Consider the following 24,441-nt stretch of genomic DNA (forward strand, 5'->3'; position numbering starts at 1 on the left):
GTGACTTAAGCCCGCAATAGTTCAAACAATAATTCATAGCGTTAAGTGTCAGGTGATTGTAGTCCATGACTCAGTCTAAAACATTTCCATGAATGCCATGTTCTCCATGTGTTGAGCACGCACATGAAGGTTTTTCCATTTTACTGATGAAAATGTCTTATTTTGTTACTATTCGTACATATTTAATTCTAGAGATATTTAAAATGTATATACAAAAGAATGGTGTTACACCATGAATTTGTGAGGGTAACAGTATTCAGATAAACATCCTCTTGCTAAAGTATGCAAGCCAACGTTTACTGCCATGATATTCATAGAACTCTAAAAACAAAAATGGGGAATCAAGTATATGTTAAAATGCAAATAAGAAGATATAATACATTTTGCAGTTTCTATATTAACCAAATAATCAAATCTATGTCACAGATACAAATCTCTACATATTCACAAACCTGTTATTCTTGCATGTTTCCTTTCAGACATGGGTGTTAATGACATATGGTCTTTTTAAATGGAGATGTGTTGTCAATTGAAAGGAGAATAGTTCAGCAGATGCCAAAAGGGAACAAGGAAGTAGGCAAAAGAGGCAGCACAGAAATGTTACAGTAAACCTCTCAATGGTCGGCTTTAGTATTATTTGATCTTTACTAAAGTTTGGTAGTATGTAGTGATTCAGATAAAGCTTCAGTATATGCCTTTTATGGGAAGCATTATTCCAGTCTTGGGTCTTTTACAAGGACTGGGATTTGTTTGTTTTAAATCTCTGTAGCCTTTTTTTTTTTTCCAGTTTAGGGCCACGCGGGCTCCAATCACGACCACAATGGGTTCTGACTGATCACATTTTGTAGTCTGAAATTGATTTTTGTTTAGTCTCTCTGTGTTTTTCCTCAGTCCTGCTGTTTCCAGCCAATGTTAAGTTTTCCAGCTTTCAGTCATCACATTAATCTGGCTGTATGGCATGCTTTGCCATAGTTTGAGCCTCAGACTGCATGCCCATTGAATGTTTACAATAAACGACAACGGCTTTCCAAAACTGGAAGATTCAGTCTTATTAATGGCTTTTATTTGGTTTTACTGAGTCAAGGTACCCTTCTGCTATGACGAGCACTTATGAGGAAGAACTTGACTATGTTTCTAAGATATATCAATTTAAATCTTTGAGAGATATTAAAAATTTTGTTTACAAAAGTTTACAATGACCAAATTTCTCAATGTTTTTATTTGTGTATTTCTGTATGTATACACTTATCTTGTATAAGATATGCTGAAGTGCTTCTGTCCAGTCTAGTGGGATGAAAAAATATTATTAATGGATGATAATAATACCTGTTAAGTTGCTAGTTGTCACAATGCAGTGGTTTCTGGTGTTCAGTTAAGTTTTGTTAAGCAAAATGTAAACAAAAACTATGATGAAAATAATTCACGAACAAGCAAAATGTGAAAAGTAACAAAAATAGCAAAGCATTTTTTACCAACAAATTTTGTAATTGATAATTTTACATAAATATTACATACATTTAGATGCAGTACCTGATATTTACCTGAATATTTTCCATTGTGGATTTTTTTGTGATCATGTGTTCATCCAAAAGCCATAGCAAAAATATGAACATACTGGAATTTTAGTTTGAGGAACAATAAAATAACAAATAAAATTATAATTTAATATGGTTTTGCCAGCATACAAAACCATTGCTAGAGAAAACATTTGTGTTATTGCAAAAAAAAATAATAATAGAAAAAAATTACCTTTTGAGATATAAACGGCTAGGACCAGTCTCCCATATATATATATTTTTAAAGGGATAATGCAAATTAATTAACATATGCACTCAAGTATATCACATAAAGGTGCCAGATTTAGCCATACAGGCTAATTTTCATCTGCAACCCCTGGCAGGTTGATGGTAAAAATATGGTACAAAGTCCACAAGTACATAAAGAACAAACATTCCAGCAGACATCGTCACAAACATAAAAAAACTTTACCTAATATTTATAAAATATAGAATATTAGACAAAAATAAAGCAATAATCCTCAAGAAGCTGATTTTGGAACAGCTATAATGGGTTGTTTTAGGCACAATGCAGACCTGTTATAAAATCACTAACAAAATAAGCAACCAAAATGTAATAATTTACTTCAAACAAATACTAGTTATTATGCCTAATAATGTAGTTTTCCAACTGAATGGTTGACAACACATAGGCACAGTAATACAGAAGTAATTAGGTCACAGATGTGTGTTTATTGAGTATTTTACAACGGCTTAGAAAATGACTCAACCAATCATATTCAAATTACTGGAACTATACGTTTTATAAATAAACAAAGAAATGTTCCACTAAGAAATGTCCAAGTGCTTGCAGTGGTTAATCAATGATTAGGTCCATCAGACCATCAATCCTTAATACTTTACAAAACTGTTGGTGCAGTCCTAAAATACAGTATGTTTAACCTCTGTGGTATTCATACAAGCTGGCCATTTAGACAGGGTGTGGTTGAAATATGCTTTGTGTGCAACATTGTTAATGCAAAATGACTTTTGTTTCTTGACAATACAACTAAACAATGTGTGGAGCTTTACATTTGCTTACATTGAAGAGATAAACAAAAATATTGTTTTGCAGTGTTCTGTGTTAGATTGTAAATTGTTACCATGTCAGTGTTGCTGGAAATTGCTGTATTTTATTCAAATTATTAATGGTTTGTCATTTGATTATACTTTTAGTGTGATATACACAGTTAACAGGATTGAAACAGTCAAACTTAGAGTTAAAACCTACTTCCTGTTTCACATTTCCATTTAGCACAGCCCAAAAGGGTCAGACTCTGCAAACATTTAAAGGAAGTATGCACCAGTACTTTGCAGTTGACAGTAGTGTGGGGATGCTGTTTAATACTCTATATGTAATCTATTTTGTGGTGTAAATTTTTTATAGACACCAATGTTAACTAATTACAAGCTGTTGTCACACAACTGAGCTAAACAAAGCTTTTTATAGACATTTTAACTAGTAGGCATTTGATTAGTAGACAGACACCAGTTCAGTCCTTTGCTTGAGAAATTATTGGTCTTCCCCACACTGAATCTTTCAAAATGTGAGTGTGAGCTGTTTTTCCATAGTCACATAACATTATTAATTGCAACTATCAAACATTTTACATTTTGAAAACAGAGTTATAAGTAATGTTTAGGAAAATTTAGTAAAATATGTGTTATCATTTTCACAATGGACATTACAGTATGTCATTGACAAATTATAATCAATTACAACTGTTTAATCAACAATAAATTAATATTTATTTCTAAAGTTGACACTTTACATACATTTACATTACATGTGCATCTCAATAATTTAGAATGCCATGGAAAAGTTCATTTATTTAAGTAATTCTCAACTCAAATTTTGAGTTGTTCTGATCTGACAGTTGCCCAGAAGACAATCATTGACACCCTTCACAAGGAGGATAAGCCACAAACATTCATTTCCAAAGAAGCTGGCTATTCACAGAGTGCTGTATCCAAGCATGTTAACAGAAAGTTGAGTGGAAGGAAAAAGTGTGGAAGAAAAAGATAGACAACCAACCGAGAGAACTGCGGCCTACTGAGGATTGTCAAGCAAAATCGATTCAAGAATTTGAGTGAACTTTACAAGGAATGGTCTGGGGTCTTGTCTCTGGATTTCAACAAATACAAAAACAAACATTATTCTAGTCTTAGTAAAAATAAAGATAACTTCATGGAATTCTGAAGTTTACTCTCCTTAAACCGTCTGTCCCTCTCTTCAGAAGAACAGCTCCTCCTCCTCACAGTTTTTGACTCTCACACAAACAGCTTCTGTGTCTTTAACTCTCGTCTGAAATATTACATGCAAAACATGCTTTTAACAGTTACCACTTCAACAGCCTCAAAATAATTATAGCCTTTACTACACAATGCCGTTTCCTTTAGGAGACTAACGTACATTCAGTTTAACCAAGAAAAATAAGATAACAAGTTAACATGAGTGTAACCATGACCATAACCATAACCGTCTATTAACACCTCAAAACATGCAGATATTGTAACATTTTATGTAAATATGACACAAAACATTCATGGATGTTATATTAAAAGTACCTCTTATATTCCCTGTACTTGTAATGTATTTTATCATTTGACCTTTTTTTTTTTCCCTTCCTTTCCATTGTATTTTGCTTTGTTCTTATATTGTATGTCTGACACTGTATCTGTGTACTTCTGATCATTGAACTGACAATAAAAAAAAAAAAAAAAAAAAAAAAAAAAAAGGACCTCTTATGATCAGTAATGTTAAATGAGGCCGTTAAAACCTCCGTGTCTGAGGCGAAAACCATGTCTTTTTTTTTTTTTATATAACGTAAAGCTCCTTTATTTCCGCCTTTCATACAACCGGGTAAACAATAAACGATAACTTGAAATTTTGAATCTTTACTTACCACAATGTCTTTCTCTCACTTCTTCACGCTGAGAAAATGGCGGCTGCTCGGACTGGAGAGGTACGATCTTTACGTGACGTGCATGCTCTCCTTCACATCCGCGTTCCCGACCCAGCCCTGCTGTGTTAAAATCGATACCACTTTTCAACCCAAACTGGGGTTAAAACAGCCCAAAGTCCTACCCAATAGTCTCAACCCAGCATTTGGGTTGAAAAAACAACCCAGTGTTTTTTTAGAGTGTAGTCCAGTCTAGAGGTCATGAATGCATGAACTAACTTTTCTCGATCAGAAACAGGTAACATGTTTCATAGCTTGGCAATGTTTCTAAGATGTAAGAATGCTGTTTTTGTAACACGGGAAATATGTTTTTCAAAAGACAAGTTGCTGTCTAATATAACACCCAGATTTTTGACTGTAGAGGAAGTAACAATAGCCCCGTCTAGTTGCAAACTATAATATATGAGATTCTGTGTACTGTTATTTGGTCCAATAGGTAATATATTTTCTTATCTGAATTTAATAGGAGATAATTATTGCTCATCCAATCTTTTACATATTTAACACACTCTGTTAGCTAAGATAATTTAGAAGTTTAATCTGGTCTCGTTGAGATATATAGCGGAGTATCATCAGCATAACAGTGGAAACAAATCCCGTATTTTCTAATAATATTACCAAGGGGCAACATGTTTATTGAAAATAGCAGAGGACCAAGGACAGATCCTTGTGGCACTCCATATTTTACTGGTGATTAATGAGATGACTCCCCATTTAAATAAACGATGTCGTAGTGATCTGAACCATCTTAGAGCCTGCCCTTGAATACCTGTATAGTTTTGTAATTGATCTATGAGTATGTCATGATCTATGGTGTCGAACGCAGCACTAAGATCAAGTAAATCTAGCAATGAGATGCAGCTTTGATCTGACGCAAGAAGCAAGTCTTTTGTAATTTTAACAAGTCCAGTTTCTGTGCTATGGAAATTCTTTATACAGATCATATTTTGCAAGAAGGAGCACAGTTGAGCAGACACAACTTTTTCAAAAATTTTAGACATAAATTGAAGATTTGAAATGGGCCTATAATTTGCCAGTACACTAGGATCTATTTGTGGTTTCTTAATAAGAGGCTTAATAACCAGCAGCTTGAATGGTTTTGGGACGTGACCTATAGATAATGACGAGTTAATAATATTGAGAAGCGGTTCTTCGGCTAAATGTCACAACTCTTTCAGTAATTTAATGGGTACAGGACCTAATAATCATGTTGTTGTTTAAGATGCAGTGATAATTTTATTTAGCTCCTCCTGTCCTATAGTTGTAAAGCACTGTAGTTTATCTTTGTGTGCGATGGATGAAACTGAAGTATTAGACACTGTGGAATCTACATTTATTATTGTGTTTCTGATGTTATCTATTTTATCAGTGAAGAAATTAATAAAGTCATTACTATTAAACGTTGATGGAATATTTGAATTGTGGTGTCTGGTTATTTGTTAATCTAGTCACTGGGCTAAATAAAAACCTTGGGTTGTTTTGGTTATTTTCAATGAGTTTGTGTATATGCTTGGCCCTGGCAGTTTTTAGGGCCTGTCTATAGCTGGACATACTGTTTTTCCATGCAATTCTAAAAACTTCCAAGTTAGTTTTTCTACATTTGCACTCAAGACTACGAGTTTCTTTCTTGAGAGAGTGGTTATTACTGTTATACCATGGCACAATATGTTTTTTTCTCTAACCTTTTTAAATTTGATGGGGGCAACAGCTTCTATTATATTTGAGATGAGAGTGCCAATGTTGCCAGTCATTTCGTCTAGTTCATGGGTATTTTTGGGTACACAGAGCAGATAAGATAAAGGCAGGCAGTTTATTTAACAATAATTTAACAATGTAACAATAGTTCCGCCCAGAGAGTAACGCTGAGTCATATAGTTAACATCAGTGATACTCAGTATGCACGATACAAGGAAATGGTCAGTAACATCATCACTTTGAGGTACGATATCTATATCTATATTTGAGTGCCTAGAAAAGCACTATATAAATGTAAGGAATTATTATTATTATTATCAGTAAGATCAATTCCATGTGATATACTTAAATATAGTGTATGATTAAAATGATGAGTGGGCCCAGGGACATTTTGCTTGACTCCAAAAGAGTTTATTAGGTCAGTAAATGCAAGCCCTAATGCATCATTTGTATTATCAACGTGAATATTAAAATCTCCTACGATTAGCGCTTTATCAAAGCTAACCAAAAGGTCTGAGATGAAATCTGCAAATTCTTTTAGGAATTCTGTATAGTGCCCTGGTGGTCTATACAGAGTAGCCAGAGCAAGATATACAATAGATTTCTTTTGCATATCTGACAGTGTAACATTAAGCAGAAGTATTTAGAATGAGCTAAACCTGTATCCTGTTTTCTGCATAACATTGACAATATCACTATATATTGTTGCAACACCTCCCCCACGACCAGTCTGATGGGGCTCATGATTATAACAGTAGTTTGGTGGAGTAGACTCATTTAGACCAATATAATAATTTGGTTTTAGCCAGGTTTCAGTCAAGCAGAATACATCGAAACCATCATCTGTTATCAGGAGTAGAAGTTGTGGGACTGTTAGCAGCGCGCTGTATACTTACCCCGTACTTGTGAGCTCTCTGCTTTCTCAGCTGGGCCTGCCTCACCTCCTGGTCGCGAATCTGCTGTAAGGGAACACAACTGGACACAGATGCAGGTTACAGTGCGAGAGCAATTTGTTCAAAAAGTCAAAAAGAAAAACTCCCTTCAATGAACAGAAACAGGCCGGGAAATGAGGAAAAAGGTCCAACTTGCGTGAGGCTACCCTGAGAGGCAGGTCCTTGGTGGAGAGCCATACCCTTTGACCACACACATAGCGGAGAGCAGGAGTCTGGTGACGGTCGGCCGCTGCTTCAGTCCACCTATTAGCCTGGGCCAAGGCTGCCTAAGCCCTCTTCCAGGTGTGTTGACACTGTCGGACAAAAGCCAAAGCAGACAGGCCCGCAGCTTCGGGTTCCTGTGTGGGAAACAAGGGAGGTTGATAACCGACAGAACACTGTAATGGGGACATACCTGTGGCAGAAGCCGGAAGGGAGTTATGGGCGTATTCTACCCAGGACAGCTGTTGACACCAGGAGCTGGGATTGTGGGATGCCAGGCAGCGAAGAGTACATTCCAAATCCTGGTTTGCCCGCTCGGAGTGCCCGTTGGTCTGGGGATGGAATCCTGAAGACAGAGGCCCCGATCTGCCGACAAAACTCCCTCTAAAACCGAGAGACAAACTGGGGACCCCTATCAGAGACCACGTTGACCGGAAGACCATGAATCTGGAATACATGATCAACCATCACCTGAGCAGCTTGGGAAGGGGAATGAAATGGGCCGCCTTAGAGAAACGGTCCACCACTGTAAGAATGACGTGTTACCCTTAGATTCCGGGAGGCTAGTGACAAAATCAAGGGCCAAATGTGACCAGGGGTGAGAAGGGATGGGCAACGGGTGGAGCAGACCAATGGGAGGTGCATTGGAAATCTTGTTCTGAGCGCACACCGAGCAGGCAGCCATGAACTGCCTGACATCCTTGGCCATGGATGGCCACAAGAATTACCTATGTCATAATTCCGTTCTGGGGGACTCGGGCGGTGGGAGAAGAAGGCACAGGGATGCACCTTTCCATCCACGTGCGACCGCTGAGATAGGACCGCACCCACATCGACATTGGAGGCATCCACTTCAACAATGAATTGACGTTCAGGGTCTGGAATAGACAAGACAGGAGCAGAGATAAAACGGGACTTTAATTTATCAAAGGCCTCCTGTGCCCCAGTATTCCACTTGAACGGTACCTTGGGAGAGGTGAGTGCCTTTAAAGGTGCAGCAATCTGACCAAAGTTCCGGATGAACTACCAATAGAAGTTGGCAAACCCCAGGAACCGCTGCAGAGCTTTACAAGAGTCAGGAGCTGGCCACTCGACAATGGCCCTTGCCTTACAGGGGTCTGCTTTGATCTCCCCCGCAGAAACAACGAACCCCAGGAAGACAGCTGGGGCATTGGTCAGACCAAATGGTAGGACCTGTTACTCAAAGTGTCCCTTTGGTGTGTTGAAAGCTGTCTTCCACTCATCCCCCTCACGTATGCGAATCAGGTGATAGGCATTCCGAAGGTCTAGCTTGGTGAAGACCTTGGCTCCCTGCAACAGCTCAAAGGCAGACGACATAAGAGGCAAGGGGTACCTGTTTTTAATAGTGATGTCATTCAGGCCTCGATAATCTATACAAGGACGCAAGGAGCTGTCCTTCTTCTTGACAAAGAAGAAACCAGCACCTGCAGGAGATGAAGAGGGTCAGATGAGACCGGCTTTGAGGGATTCATTGATATATTTGTCCATGGCCTCTCTTTCAGGGCCTGAAAGGGAAAACAAGTGACCCTTGGGCAGAGAAGTGCCTGGGAGGAGCTCAATGGCACAATCATAAGGGCGATTGGTAAAGAGGTGGCCCGAGACTTACTAAACACCTGGCACAGGTCTTGGTACTCCACCGGGACCCCCTTCAAATCAGCAGCCTCCACCTGCAAGACAGGACACACAGACACAGGAAAATAAGCAGCACCCAAACAAGACGCAAGACAAAACTTACTCCAAGACAAGACAGAGTTGTTGGACCGATCAACGTGAGGGCCATGTTGCACCAACCACGGGTGCCCCAGAACTATGGAAGCACTCGGGGATTCAAGAAGGTACAGCGTGGTCACCTAACGGTGATTGCCCGATACTATAAGATTGACAGGAGGAGTAGCATAGGAGACAGTGGTGATCAAAGTGCCATTCAATGAATGGGCAGGAATAGGTTCAGGAAGAGGAATGGCAGGCATTCCCCAACGGGTGGCTAGAGAGAGGTCCATAAAGTGCCCTTAGCTTCCGAGTCAACCAGTGCTGTACAGGAGTTAAGGACATCACCAAACTGAATTGAGACAGGAAGGAGAGTGCGAGAGGAGGGGGGATGCAATAAAGGGGTAGCGCTCACCAGGATCCCCCTCTTTACTGGTGAGCCTTGACTTTTAACGGACAGCCTGCTGCGAAGGGACCTGATTTGCCGCAATACAGACATAGGCGAGGCGTTGCTGCTTCTGTTGAGGAGTGAGCTGAAGGCGCGTCACCTGGATAGGCTCAGGCTCAGTGGTTTCTTTGGGGGAAACAGATGACGAGTCCTCCAGGGTGCACGGACTGCCAGGCACTGACGAAAGTCAAGTGGCAAGTCCTGAGTGGCCAGCTCATCCTGGATGTCTGGCAGGTAGCTGCCAGAGTCTTGAAATGAATCGCATAGTCCGTCACTGAGCGACCCGCCTGACGGAGCCATGCTAGCTGGTCAGCCGCTTCCTGACCTCTGGCAGAGTGGTCAAATAGCCTCTCCATCTCCTGGCGGAAATCTTTAAAAGAAGCACAACAGGGAGTTTTAGTCTCCCAGATGGAGGTTCCCCAGTGTCTAGCCTTGCCGGTTAGAAGAGTCAATCCAAAAGCCACTTTGGACATCTCAAGCGCATATGTTCGTGGCTGCAAGGCAAACACCACAGAACACTGGGACAAGAAGGCCCGGCAGGAATTGGGGTCCCCATCATAGGGTGGTGGGTTATTGCATCGGGGCTCAGGCTCATGGCGAGGGAGATGGTGAACTGCACGACCCTGAGCAGCCTCTCGTTATAGCTCTTGGATGCGGTTGGTCAGCTCAGCCACTTGGTTGGCTAGAAACTCCACCTCCCTTGTGGTGTTCGTCAGTCTGGCTTCATGCTGGCCCAAAAGAACACCCTGCTGGGTGACTGTGGTTCTGACAGAATCTGCACTTGCTGTGTCCATCTTGGCCAGATCGTTCTGTCAGGAACACAACTGGACACAGATGCAGGTTACAGTGCGAGACCAATTCATTCAAAAAGTCAAAAAGAAAAACTCCCTCCAATGAACAGAAACAGGCCGGGAAATGAGGAAAAAAAGGTCCAACAGAAAAATAAGAGACTTCAATGTCCTTGCATAAACACCCGGCAGGGGGCACCCAATGGCGTGGCAGCGTAGAGAGCGGAGAGAGAAGGAAGCCACGAGAGAGCCAGTGATGGAGCAAACAAAAACTCTTCTGAAGAATGCCGGTGCCCGGTCTAGGAAATGAGGGAGGGGAAAAAATAGAAAAACAAAACAAAACCAGTAGCAGCAAACAATGGCACGACAGAACAAGACTTGACAGGATCAGACAGAATGGCTACACATGGACTATTATCGAACAATGATTTGGCACCGATAGGCGCGACAGACGGGAATAAATAGAGCAAGAGATGAACAGACATTGAATTCAGGTGAGCGGAGTCAAACAATTAGAAGCGGAAACTGTAGTGATGAGGGGGAGGGAGGAACATCACAGATAGATGAAAGACGAACGATCAAAAACAAAACAACATGTGCACACGAAATGCAGACATATACAAAAAAACACACACACTGAAGAACGAGGTGATTGTAGGTGATGTTAAGGGGCGGGGCCATCATCATGTTCAGACTGTGGCATGCCATCGGACATGGATTCTGAGTAAACTCATTGGATCCCTAGGCAGGAATCCACATCCAATCCCCTCGAGGCATGTCACAGTGTCATATATGATTGGTTGGGGATCATTTTAATGTCTTACAAGAACTGTTCATGTTAGCTCCACTGAGGCTGATCCTTTTTACTTAGCTGCTTCTACACGTTGTTCTATACTTGGGTATAAAGTTGATCTCTACAGGATTGATGCTCTCTGGACTGAACTTGCCAACCCCTGTTCTATACAGTCCCCAAGGAGTTAACGCCATGTCGAAAGACCATTCTCGAGAGGGAATTTCTCTGGTTACTGTCATAACCTGTGTTCCCTGAGAGACGGGAACGAGACATGGTGTAGGCTGTCATGCTGACTGCTCTGGTCTGCTGTGCTGTTGGTTCAGTCGGAAGATTCTGAGCTTATGCCGACAATACAACACATTAAATAGTGGCCCTGCCCCTATTTGTCATCTTGGCTGGCATTGGCCAGTGAGAGTTACAATTCACTGGCATTGTGCAATAAGATTTCAGTTAGGTTAGGAAGGAAGGGAGTCCCCATGGCTTTAATGCATGTCTCATTCCCGACTCTCAGGGAACCAAGGTTACAACAGTAACTGGAGATGTTTTAAGCAGTGTAGATAAGCGCTTATTCGTCATTTCTCAGATCATTAATTTACTTGGTAAACATACGCAATGCGTAAAAAAACAATTTAAGTCCTCACAATCACTAATTATGTCTCCACTGGATGCAACAAATGCCTCGTTTGTAATGGGTTTTATTGGTTTTGTCTTTCTGTTCTGGGGGACGTCATCACAGTATGTTAAGGAGCTTAACATTTCTTTCACATGCTTGAGGTATTCAGCCAATCACAGCGGATAACTGGCCAATCAGTGTACACCTTGCTTTTCAGAACAATGTGCTTTAAAAAAAAAAAAAATACACGTTTCAGAAAGGTGTAGAGGATCAACAATAATGTACATTATGTGGAAAATAATGTGGGTTTTTTTTAAGTTTAAACCGCTTGGACACTGCATAACACCAAATACAGAACAGAATGGTCTTTTTAGCAACGTCATGTGACCCCTTAATCACAGAATTTCAAAGATGAACATGTAGCTAGATAGTTCCCCCACTGGAGATACATGCAGTAATTTATTAATCGGTTCATCGATAATAGAATAATATATATATATATATATATATATATATATATATATATATATATATATATATATATATATATATATATATATATATATATATATATATATATATATATATATATATATATTTGAAAGAATCCAGTAGGTGGCAGCGTTGCACTTCAAATCGGCTCCCCACGCAGCGTTCATTGCTCCTTATGTGATTTTTGCTTTAGAAGTAAAATATATTCTGCGTTTTGAAGTTTTCGAGCAAACTGAAGATTTTTGTAAACTGATTACTAAAACATATGTTGTGTGGAGTTCAGTACAATTAGTGAATTTTGGAGGAGTGTGTGTAAATTGAATAACGCATCGTATAAGGTAGACCAGAGCATTGCTTTGACAGGATTGTATCTAACTAAAATAAATTCTCCTGAAGAAACTAAATGTTAAGTTAACTGTAACTACAATTTTGCCTACATTAATGTTTGGTTAAAGAAATCAGATTTATCGATTTAATTAAATTATATCATTAACTAAATATTGTGTGTAATTTAAACAAATTTCTGCATGAACTGATTTTATATTTTCTTTTCTTTACTCTCTCTCTCTCTCACCCTCTTTTACTCTTAAAAATAAAATAAGGTTATTTTAGCATTATAGTGTTTAATGCTGTTATGTTTGACATTTAAAAGACTTTACTTAAAAGACTTTAGAATTTTTTTGTTTGTTTTGTTTTTGTGATACCCACATAAACACATAAACATATTATCTACAGGTGTAAAATAATGCATGCATAAACAAATAATAAAATATAAATTGATTAACATACATATTTTAACTTAAAACACAACACCTGATAATGCATAAACAGGGAATGCCTACTTCCCAATAGGCATTAAAATATATTTTATATTATCTTACCTTATTTGCAATATATTTCCCAATAAATATTAAGAATATTCATACATTTTTTTAAGTAAATACGTAAATTAATTTATTTTATACTTTGTACTGATTTATTTATTTTACTTTTCATGTAAAAGTATAGTATAAAAATGTTTTAAATATTTTCAAATATTACCAACCAAGTGACTCTTTTTTGCTTTAGCATTATTTTCTGTTTTGAAGTGCAGTAAATAGTTACATAGAAGGACTAATGTGAAGTAAAACAGTATAATAACAAACCCTTACGATTTAAAAGAGTAATTTTCATTTTTAAATAATGGTCAGAGTGACTGAGGACGCATTCTTCCTGGGTGACTCTGAGTCATGACCGGTAGGTGGCGTTACGTGGCATAATTTTGGTCGCATCCAAAATTGTGACACGAGGAAGAGCGTTTTCCGCCTGAGGCGGGGTCACCATCTCTGTTGGCAAAGTTTGGCAGTTGAGACTGAGAGCGGTCGACAAAATCAGCATAAACACATCGAGCTTAAATCCAGATCGTCCGTTTTTTAGCGCTCGCTGTCGTGTAAGCGTGCAGTGTAGCGTACGGTTGTCTTGATCTGACTGCAGTCATGTCCGAAGACCCGAGCTCTCACCCTTGGTCCATCGACAAGGATGACTATGAGCTTCAGGAGGTGATCGGTGAGCTAAACCATCACACGTCAGATTACCTCAGTGATAGAATAACGGAAATTAAGATATCTTTGTTATGATCTCTGGGGCTCAAATGGTCTATGTTATTTCTGATCTCCATCGGTAATTGAGCCATCGCATCTGAAAGGCGTTCAGTTTATGTTAGCCATGCTAACTAACTAGCCACCCGACATACCAGCAGACTGTAATATTGCGGACAATGTCTGATTTACTGTTGGATTTTGGTATTTCATAGCGTTATTATGTTATACATGACATATGGGCTGCTTGGGGGTTTAAGAACCGTTACAGTTGACAAATTGCTAGTTAGTTTAGTGACAAGCTGCTTCATATAATGTTCATGCAGATAGGCTGTCATCTAGATTAAAGTTTGACGTATATTGAGATCCTTTTAACTAACCAGTTAACTAATAAAAACATAAACCGAGCTGATTTTCTTGTCCTGCACATTTGGGTTTGGTCTTTCAGCTCCCTTTGGTGAGGGGAGTTGTCATGTAAAAGGAAGTGTGGAACCATATCAAATGAAGACCTATTATAACTGAAGTCCATTCGCTGAACAATAACGAGCATGACATTTTAATGGTTAACCCTTCTGTGTCTATTTAGAAAACTTACACCGAGGTCCTTAGAAGACACAAATGTGAGTGTCAAAAAACTGTCATAAAACATGTATATTATTATTATATAATAAATTTTTCCCTTTTTGAAAGTTTTTCCCATTCCCCAATTAATTCATTTTCAGATCTTTAACACTTTAAACCAACATCAGTCCTGATCTTAACTACAAAAAGTGAATTCTTTTGAGTAATCGGGCTCTGCCAATATAAATTATATACACGTGAGGCCTTTGACGTTTTGCTTTGTAACTTCGCCTAAGAAAAATAAACCATAGTAAATTGGATATCTTTAGAGCAGGTTGTCTTGATTGAAACGGGCCCAACATTACGTGATGCATAGATCATGAGATCTAGATTTTTTTGGTATCTTGTCACATCGCAATGACGACATACATAGTGATTTCCAACATCATTCAAAAAAAAGTTCAACCAGTGGGGGTAACAACACAATCAAAGCCTGTTAACAAAGAATGTATTACTTAAATTGCCCTTTGATTAAATATTGCATTTATATTGGGGACATTTTTTTCCTTTAAGGTCCTGAGTGTAACCATTTTGTGAACCCAGTATAAAATAGATTTATGAAAGCAAATGAGGGTAAAATATGAAAATTCCCCCCTAAAAAATAAAATCTGCAAAAATAAAAAAGAAGTGTCAAAATTGTCCCTAAGAATGCACTTTCAATTTTAATTTCATCTATGGATTTAGAATACTGTAATCCTCTGCATCCATCATCTCTTGTTTTTTTTCTTAGTACTGTGTTATTTCATATGCAGATTTTTTTGTTTGAATGACTAAATCGGATTAACATTTTTAAAATCTTTTTCTGCTGTTATATAGGGAGTGGAGCAACAGCTGTGGTCCAGGCAGCATATTGTAAACCCAGGAAAGAGAAGGTGGCCATTAAACGCATCAATCTTGAGAAATGCCAGACCAGCATGGATGAGCTTCTGGTAATGTCTGCTTACTGCTTATAAAATAAGACACACTACCTAAAGGTGTTTGATTAGGACAGAGTCTCTGCTTAAGCCGGTTATTTATGATGGTAGTTTTTTTGACTGGCTCTCTTTAGCGGCATAATGTTTTCATGTATGTATATGTTAGGGGTGCTCTGATCACGATCGGCCGATCGTTAATGCGCATCTCGTCAGTAAAGCCGGTTCTCTAATCAGTGGTTAATTCCATCAGGTGCGTGATTTCACCTGTTAACTGAGAAGATGCACCAAAAAACGCTGAAAATGAAGTGGATTTGCGCATCTTCTCAGTTAACAACGGCTCTGTGTAGTAACAGCTGCTCTATGTGAAATCGGCCGATCCTGATCGGAGCACCCCTAGTATATGTGTGTGTATATATTCCAAATCAAAAATCGAATTTTCTGTCTACACAGAATCTGTGCGTTATTATTATTTTGGTTTGAAGAACGTTTCTTCAAACAAAAAAACATTAGTTGAATCTCTTGGTAATTGAATAATTTAATTAGTTTATGCTATTCTGCAAGCATGCAAGAAAACTGCAAAGGTTGAGACAAGCTTCACTATTTATAGGCACAAATATTGACTGTCTGATAATATTTCAGTTTTAGAAAATATGCACTCTACATCTGACTTAGGGTCTGTCCCATTCCCCTTGGTTAATGATCTTTTTGCCAAATGGCGGGGTCATGATGTAACTCGTGGCATGTGCAAGGCAGCCAGCCACATGTCTGTCAATCAGAGGAGGATTAAACTGGCGCAGCCACAAGGAAAGACTTTTCTGGTTTGTGATTCAACTATCAGAGTTAACATGGCTTATGAGACCAGACTAGCTAACTACACTAGCATTTATATATACATATAAAAAAATAAAAATAAAATGTCCTTTTTTTATGGTTTAGAACAGATTTGAATCAATTTATTTAGTCTGGTGTAAATCTATTTTGAAAGACTTCTATAAACCGATTGTCTGGGGTCTTTTCTCTTTCAGTTCTGTAGCTTAAAACTCATGAATGGCCATATCTTGAAGTAATTTGATCCAGAAAGCCATGGTTGAGCACTCCTATTGATCTGAATGGTATCTTTTGTTTGCAGTTACTTAACAGTATTGCCTTTTAGAAACTTATGCTTAGCTTTAAACATTTACTGCTTTCTAACATTTTCTTTCCTCCTCTTATTTATTTATTTTAGAAAGAGATCCAGGCAATGAGCCAGTGCCATCACCCAAATATTGTGTCTTATTACACCTCCTTTGTGGTCAAGGATGAGCTTTGGCTGGTCATGAAGTTGCTCAGCGGTGGTCAGTTAGTTCTTTGTTTAAAAGCATGTCTTGAATAAACAATAACAAAGAGGAAGTTACTGAAATTGAAGTACTGCATAATACAAATCTTCCCATTCATGTCTATTTTCAGGCTCAGTTCTTGATTTCATTAAGTACATCATTTCCAAAGGGGAGCACAAATCTGGCGTCATGGATGAGGCCAGCATTGCCAGCATACTAAAAGAGGTGCTAGAAGGTCTCGATTATCTGCACAAAAATGGTCAGATTCACAGGTATATGGATGGTTTGGTGCCTGTCTATAATTAGATTCATATGTGCTTCATTTTCATTCTTAATTTTGAGTCACTGAGCAATACACTGACCTGTACTTCTCTCTGTAAAGGGATGTGAAGGCTGGAAATATTCTTTTAGGAGAAGACGGCTCTGTTCAAATTGCAGGTGGAGTTCCACTGTCAATGCATTATTTTTGTCTTTTGATTATTGACAGTTAATTAGCTTAATATAAGGGTTTAAAATGACAGTTTTTTTATTATTTTGAAGGAATGCAAAATATTCTTATTTAGATCTAATATTTGGTCGCCTTCATTGTGTATGTACTTTAAGCAGAATGTTAAACATTAATATGTTAAAGAGGAAAAGAGGCAATATAATTCTGTTTGCTTTCATAGACTTTGAATGGCCTTTAGATGCACATTTTCTGGACTAGGAAGGTTTTGATTTGATCATAGGTGGCTTGACATGAAAAGTATGTAATGCCAACACTTGCAGTGATCTTGGGTCAGATGATTGATAGTTTTGATGTCTGCTTTTCTCCCCGAAGACTTTGGTGTTAGTGCCTTTTTAGCAACTGGTGGAGACATGACTAGAAACAAAGTGAGGAAGACGTTTGTAGGAACTCCATGCTGGATGGCGCCCGAGGTGATGGAGCAGGTTTGTGTTGTCTTATCTGTTCCTACTTTGCCTTTTACATGTATCTTAGAAACTGAATGGCTTTGTTACAGAATGTGATTATTATAATGTGTTATAATGTCAATCGCAGGTTAGGGGTTATGATTTCAAAGCTGATATCTGGAGTTTTGGGATTACGGCTATTGAGCTGGCAACCGGGGCTGCTCCATATCACAAATATCCTCCAATGAAGGTAAGCAGCCAGCAAGTCACTGTTTGTTTTCAGTTCACGGAGAGCCTGCGATGAAACCTGCCAATAGAGTGATGCAAGAATGATCTGAATATCTGGAAATGAGTTGGCATTTTGCACTTCTGATTCCATGGCCCTAAAGTCAGTGGGTGTTTTTAATGGGTTTTTGATTATATGCCTAATAAGATTGGTAGTTAACACAAACTCAAATTCATGTTTTATGCTACATAAAATACATCAGTAATACCTCAATCTTTTTTTGAAAAATGTGGTTGTTAACAAGTAGTTAAATAGGACCACGGATGTTGTCGAGGACATTACCTTACCTACTCCTTAGGGATGGTCATCGTTTACATTTTATTGATACCGATACTGTTATCAGTACTGTTATCGATACAATTTGGTGCAAAAAGATATGACGTTGTTAAAAATTTCAAGTTATATTATTAATGCTGAACTTTAGCAACTGTATTAATGTTCTTCAATCAAGAGCAGTGAGTTATTTTTCTCTTTGTGTTTTATTTTATTGACATTAACCCTCTGGAGTTGATTATGAGACGCATTATGAGGCATTTTCTCCTGATAACCCTGAAAAGAACTTAAATTACACTTTCAGATTTGATTGTACAGATAAGAGCAATACATCAATCGAATCTGTAAAGGGTCTACTTTTTTGTATACAGACATAAAAACATCAAAACTTTGTGCATTTATAAAATAAAGATAACAAAGAAGGTGTGCTGTCTGCAGCCTTTGCGCTGATCTTCATTTAGAAACGCGTCATTAAAATGAACTGTAACTCAGTGAATACTTAACGAAGAGACATGAGAGAGATATCTATAGAAAGCCTGACATGTCTACTTTTATCTAAAACTACTGAAAACAAATATTCTGTGATAAAGTACTTCATATGAAAACAACGCAATGTCCATTTTATTTTCGTTTTTTTTCTCAAAAACACAATCATGTACATACATGCTGCTCACATATTATTATATCCCAGTTTGTGCTGATTACAGTGAGATTAGACTTTAGCCATTTAGATGTGTATAAGAAACTGAAAAAAGCATACGTCAGGGCATGACAAAACTTCTCGAGGCCCCAAAAATACCCTTAGACTCCAGAGGGTTAAAGAAATAGTTCTTAACTAAACAATTTTAATTTATGCATAATTAACTGTTTATATGTAAACCTTGTGTATTTTAGACAGTTATAGTACAGACAATAACTAATATAACTTAAGTTATCAGGTGCTGTTTGACTGGCATTTTAGTGTATGGACGCCTCGGGTGGACACGCTCTGAATAAGCACGTTAGAACAGCACACGAATAAAACGCTTAAAACACACGCAAATAATGTACTTTTGTGATTGCAAATAAGTGCAGTGTCTCGTGAGTGTAACTCTACCGTTGAATAGACATTTGATGTGAATGTGTCTCGCGAGTTGGAGCTAGAGCCGCGAGACATAATACAGCGCATTGCTTGAGGTAGATGTTGTATTTTGTTAGTAAATGTTTCATTATATTACTTGTGTTATCTCCTTCGTTCACTATTACACTTCTGCATATATTGCTGGTGTCGCTTAGTTTTGTAACGAAAGGCCACACTTTCGAAATGTTTCACTCTTGCCGCGATGACTGACTGCACGCGTCATACACACACACACACACACACACACAGCACATGTGTGTGGATATCACTCGCACGTCGAGCAAACGTCGGCCACATATTTCAGTGAAGGGAAATGACAAGCAGCAGCTTCTAATTCATCATTAACATTGAAGTATACAGAGATAAAACAACGCAAGTATCGATAACAGTATTGTTTGTCCTGAAGCTTATCGGCACTCCGGTGTCGACCCAGTTATGTACCGGTCCAAAAAATTACGGTCCTCGATACCCATCTCTACTACTCACTAGTCCTATTTTACAGCCTTGTTGTGTTTGTATTCCTGCTCTTGCAAACTATTCTAACTCGAACATTGCAGCTTATAGATTTTAAATAAAGATTAAAAGATTTGTCAGAAGCTTAGTGGTGCTGACGTTGAAGTCATGGAGCCACAGTGTTGTTTGTTTGTAACCTAACTTCAACTTTTTACTTCTGCCGAACTTTATTTCATAATCTATAAAATCTACAACTTTATGCAAGAAATGTGTAGGAATCATGAACTTTTGTTTGTCACAGTGACTTATTTTCTGCAATAATCCAAAAGCTAATGGAAAAATCCTATTTGCTTTTTGCCAAAGGGGCCCAGGGTAAATCTAACTTCTGGGTTGGCCTTCAAAAATGAGTCACTCTATTGCAATAATCGTTCAATTCACGGAGCCTCTGGTTGCTTAATGTTTTTGTCTGTACTTTTTCCACACTAATGATGTGTCTGGGTCTTTCTTTTTCGTATTCCTCCCTTTTTTTTTGGTTTAGGTCCTAATGTTAACCCTGCAGAATGACCCTCCTTGTCTAGAGACTGGAGTTACAGATAAAGAGATGGTTAAAAAATACGGCAAATCTTTTCGGAAGATGATCTCCTTGTGCCTCCAGAAGGATCCAGAAAAACGGTAGTGCGATTGTTTTCTAAAGTTCACTGACTCTGTGTGTGGAATCTTCTATTATGATGTTATGACGTTGAGACATATTATTAATATTCAGTGCTATTTAACAGGCCTACAGCTGCTGAACTTTTAAAACACAAGTTCTTCACAAAAGCCAAGGTGAGATACTGTAACCCAAAATTGTAAAAGAATATTCATTTACTGGTAATCTAAGTGCACAAATGTGCAGTCAGTTTTACGTAATTGCTGCCAAATTATTTAGTTTGTCTACAACATTGTTGCCTAAACATTTCCAGACCACTGGTCCAACATAGCTGCTTTACTGTAACAAATACTCAGGATTAGAGTTTCTAAAGGCCATTTCCTGCTCATGGGATGCAGCACATATTGTAACAAACGCAATGCTGCCTCAGCAGACTTTAATTTCTAGTGTGTAAACAAAGAGGCCTGTACAGCACTAGAGTGCTGCATTACGACCTATAGAGGATGCTGTCTGTACTTATTGTCTCAAATGTATTATTAGTATAGTATTAATCTCAATCTCACAGTTTTAACCAAAATCTTACATTTGTGGAATTATTCGTAATGATTATATTTAACTTATTTTAAATATGCAATACATTTGTTCACTGCTGGCTTGTAGCTTACTATGAAATTAGAATTATATTTCCCACAATTCCTTCACAGAACAATGAATACTTGAAAGAAAAACTGCTGGACAGGGCGCCAACAATAGGAGAGAGATCAAGGAAGGTGGGTGTCAAATTTACTGACAAATATCATACAGAAGTGTTTGTAGTTGTTCTTCAAGAATTTGGTTGTTTGCATGAATAGGTGCGGAGGGTTCCAGGCTCCAGCGGTCGACTGCACAAGACTGAGGATGGAGAGTGGGAATGGAGTGATGATGAGCTGGACTTGGAGAGTGAGGAAGGAAAGGCAGCGGTAGCCGCTTTACGGGTACACACTCATCTGCTATGACGTTACGTAATGTCTGTTTTGTTCTAGTCTGTGGATTTATATAAAGCATTTTCTGAAGTCTTTCAATTGTCTTTTTTTAGTCACCAAGAGTAAAAGAGGAGGCTGTACCAAATGCAGAGGTGGGAGTTCAGTTCCATTTCCTAATTTCTGAATTACCTTTAAGCCATTCTTAAGAAAACCTTGTTTCTGCCTTTTTCAAAGATTTTTCCGGCAGATCCATCAAGCTTCCTTCAGCCAGCAGCTGCAGGACAGTCTGAAGTGCCACACGCTGCAGATGATACTGCCACAATATCAGCGTCCTCTCCAGGCTCCCAGGTGAGCTCTGCTGTGAAGACCGTATCAGCAGTGAGAATAATTTAGGTTTGATTTTAAATCTTAAATTTGTCTCCCTACAGGCCGGTGGACCTACTACAACAGGGCAGGAGTCAGCCAAAATCCCCATCAGCCTTGTACTAAGATTAAGGTACTTCCCATTTTAGTGACTTTAGTGAACCAGATGGATCCAGTAGTTAAGGGTTAACCATAGAGTTGAGGCCAGTTAGTACAGTTGTTCCACAGGGTTGCTTTAGCTCACCCTGAGCCCATTCACATTCTTTTTAAAAACGCAAGCACTGATCCCAGTAACTTACAGTAATAGTAGGATTTTTTGGGTTAAACTGATATAATTCCCTCTTTTCAATGACAATACAAATATTTCAGGTTAAATGTCAGGTTTTTAGAGTGATGTAAATGTGCAGGGTTGAAAGCCTGGGCTTGTTATTGTTGACTCAAACTATTACAAATCATTATATATAATATGAAAAACTTAAATGAAAATCAGAAATGTTGCCTACTAACTAAGATAGTGGAAGTATTAAAATGAATAAGAATTTATAAATTCAAATAATGAATTTAATAAAAATGGCAAAAGCACATACAATATTCTTAAAAAATTATGAAAACATTAAGATTAAAATGAAAACTAAACATTTAAAAAGAGCAACCAATAAATACAATATTAGTATGTTAAATAACACTAATATAACACTGGTCCTTACAGTTCTGCAATAATCAGAATGCCTTCTGATAACGTCATTTCTTAAACTTTTTCCCTTTCTTTTTTTAACAACAGGAATACAAAGAAAGAGTTGAACGATATCAGATTTGAGTTCATGCCTGGGAGAGGTTTGTGCAGTTTACTGTTCGCTTGACTAACTCGATCTCAATCACAACGCTTGTAAAATGTGTTTAATCGAATGTCTTCTGTGTGCAGACACAGCGGATGGAGTGTCTCAGGAGCTTGTTTCTGCAGGACTGGTGGATGGGAGAGACTTAGTCATTGGTGAGTTTGTCAAGATAAAAACACAATTGTTGCTTGACACTAAAAAGACAAACAATAATTAGTGTTTCTAACTTCTATTAATTTTTTTTTAGTTGCAGCCAATTTGCAGAAAATCGTTGATGATCCACAAACCCACAAAAATGTCACTTTCAAGCTGGTAAGTTATTAGATGATGTGATGCAGTGGTCGGTTGCTCATCGGAGGTGTTGTTTTATATTTGGCCTTTCTTCTGTTTAGGCTTCGGGAGTGGACAGCTCTGAGATTCCAGACGACATTAAACTAATGGGATTCGCTCAGCTGAGTATAAGTTAAAAACAAAGTATTACCAGCAACGAAAAAACAACAACAAAAAAAAACAATTGTTTGCACAACAGTGCATTGTAAATGCTTTCATTGGCCTAAAGAAACCACTACTGCCAAAGAGACAGAAGGAACCCGACACCACATAGGATTAACAAATGTCGAATAGGACTGCATCCGAGTTCTTCATAGGAGCGCACTTCAGATGTTTACAGTATTCATGTACGTTTTGTTTTCTCTGTTGCTTTAAACATTTGCACAATCTGAACCAACTCCTAATACTGGTAGATGTCAAAAGAATGCCTTACTTTGGATAGTACTACTGAATTTACAACTGTAGGTAGACAGTAGCTGTGGATCTCATCTGTGAAATGAATGACTTACTGTGTGTGCTTTCAGCTGTGGAGGGGAGGGAGGGTCGTCAGTCAATAGCATTTAAGGGTGCATGTTGGCACAGCTATAAAGTCAACTGTTCAGTACATCACTCTGTAAAATGGTCTGTCTTTTTGTAGCGACAAATATTGTATGGTTTTACCCACAACCCCGTCAGACATGTTTCACCTGTGCACTGCACCTCACAGTTACACGTTTCAGCTGCTTTCTCACTATTGGGATACATTCCCATCGTTTTGCATGGGCTGATGCCAGACTGCATGAGTGATTTGTAACTTAAGATATGCGGATCATTTTGCTCTCACTTAATTTTGCCGGCTCTTTAGCAGGAAAACAGGAGGAGAAAGAAAAAGATGAAATGAGATATTGAGCTTGTTAAAAAAACATGAACAAGAAGAATTTGAGAGTTCTCATCAAATTGACATCTTTCTTAAAATATGTTTATGCTGTTGTATCAGAAAACAATTTTATTTCTTTGTAAGTTGTGCATTTCACTTAATATTGGAAAGAGGTAAATGCAATTTTGTTGATTGAGCATAATGTTATGAGTTTCATTTATATGCATATCTTGTGAAGTACAGTTTTAGCTGTTTGGATAGTGTTACAGAACTAGATTTTATTATTTTTTATTTTTATGATTTCTTTGAAGGAAATTCCAATGTTTGCAAGGCAGCAAATGATTAGCATGAACATTTTGGTAAAATCACTCAGTTACGTTTTGAATTCTCAATATTCTGTTGTTCAACGGGAGATTTTAAACGCTTTTTTAAAGTTCTCAATCTATAAGCTCGTCTTTACGTGGAACTCAGTGCAAGTAGATGTGTAGAAAAAAGGAAAAATATGACTTGCAATACATTGCCAGCCTTGCAAGCACTGTTAATGAAGTGAAGACCAGTGAAGCATGGGACTCACTGACCAGCTAGAAATAGAAGTAAAGTGACTTTAGGACTCATCCCATGTCCAAGTAATATTGGCAATAGTTTGAATTTCATGGCCTGTTTGTGTCTTTGTAAATATTTAAGTTCAATACATCTTTCTTAATGTCATCTGTCTCCGCTGTAGACTGATGTCTGATTCCATGTTATATTGGCAGAAAATGTGT

General features: G+C 38.1%; 1 protein-coding gene across 1 annotated transcript; it reads left to right on the forward strand.

Annotated features, from left to right (window-relative positions):
• The first annotated feature begins 13,516 nt into the window (after positions 1-13,516).
• Positions 13,517-24,385, forward strand: oxsr1a (oxidative stress responsive kinase 1a). Its single transcript, XM_052615750.1, has 18 exons — positions 13,517-13,775; positions 15,245-15,357; positions 16,568-16,676; positions 16,789-16,930; positions 17,041-17,096; positions 17,479-17,588; positions 17,698-17,799; positions 20,220-20,353; positions 20,458-20,506; positions 21,035-21,100; positions 21,182-21,304; positions 21,406-21,444; positions 21,527-21,640; positions 21,721-21,788; positions 22,437-22,489; positions 22,578-22,646; positions 22,739-22,803; positions 22,884-24,385. Exons 1-18 carry the CDS (start codon positions 13,706-13,708, stop codon positions 22,956-22,958), a joined length of 1,557 nt encoding a protein of 518 aa, XP_052471710.1. The 5' UTR covers positions 13,517-13,705; the 3' UTR covers positions 22,959-24,385.
• The last annotated feature ends 56 nt before the right edge of the window (positions 24,386-24,441 follow it).

Source organism: Carassius gibelio, chromosome A2 (assembly GCF_023724105.1).
Source record: "Carassius gibelio isolate Cgi1373 ecotype wild population from Czech Republic chromosome A2, carGib1.2-hapl.c, whole genome shotgun sequence".
In the NCBI taxonomy this organism is placed as follows: Eukaryota; Metazoa; Chordata; class Actinopteri; order Cypriniformes; family Cyprinidae; genus Carassius; species Carassius gibelio.

Coding starts and splice junctions, on each gene's coding strand:
- oxsr1a (XM_052615750.1), top strand. CDS start 13,706: ATGTCCGAAGACCCGAGCTCTCACCCTTGGTCCATCGACAAGGATGAC. Junction 16,931..17,040: donor AAAAATGGTCAGATTCACAG/GTATATGGATGG, acceptor CTCTCTGTAAAG/GGATGTGAAGGCTGGAAATA. Junction 21,789..22,436: donor AGCCTTGTACTAAGATTAAG/GTACTTCCCATT, acceptor TTTTAACAACAG/GAATACAAAGAAAGAGTTGA.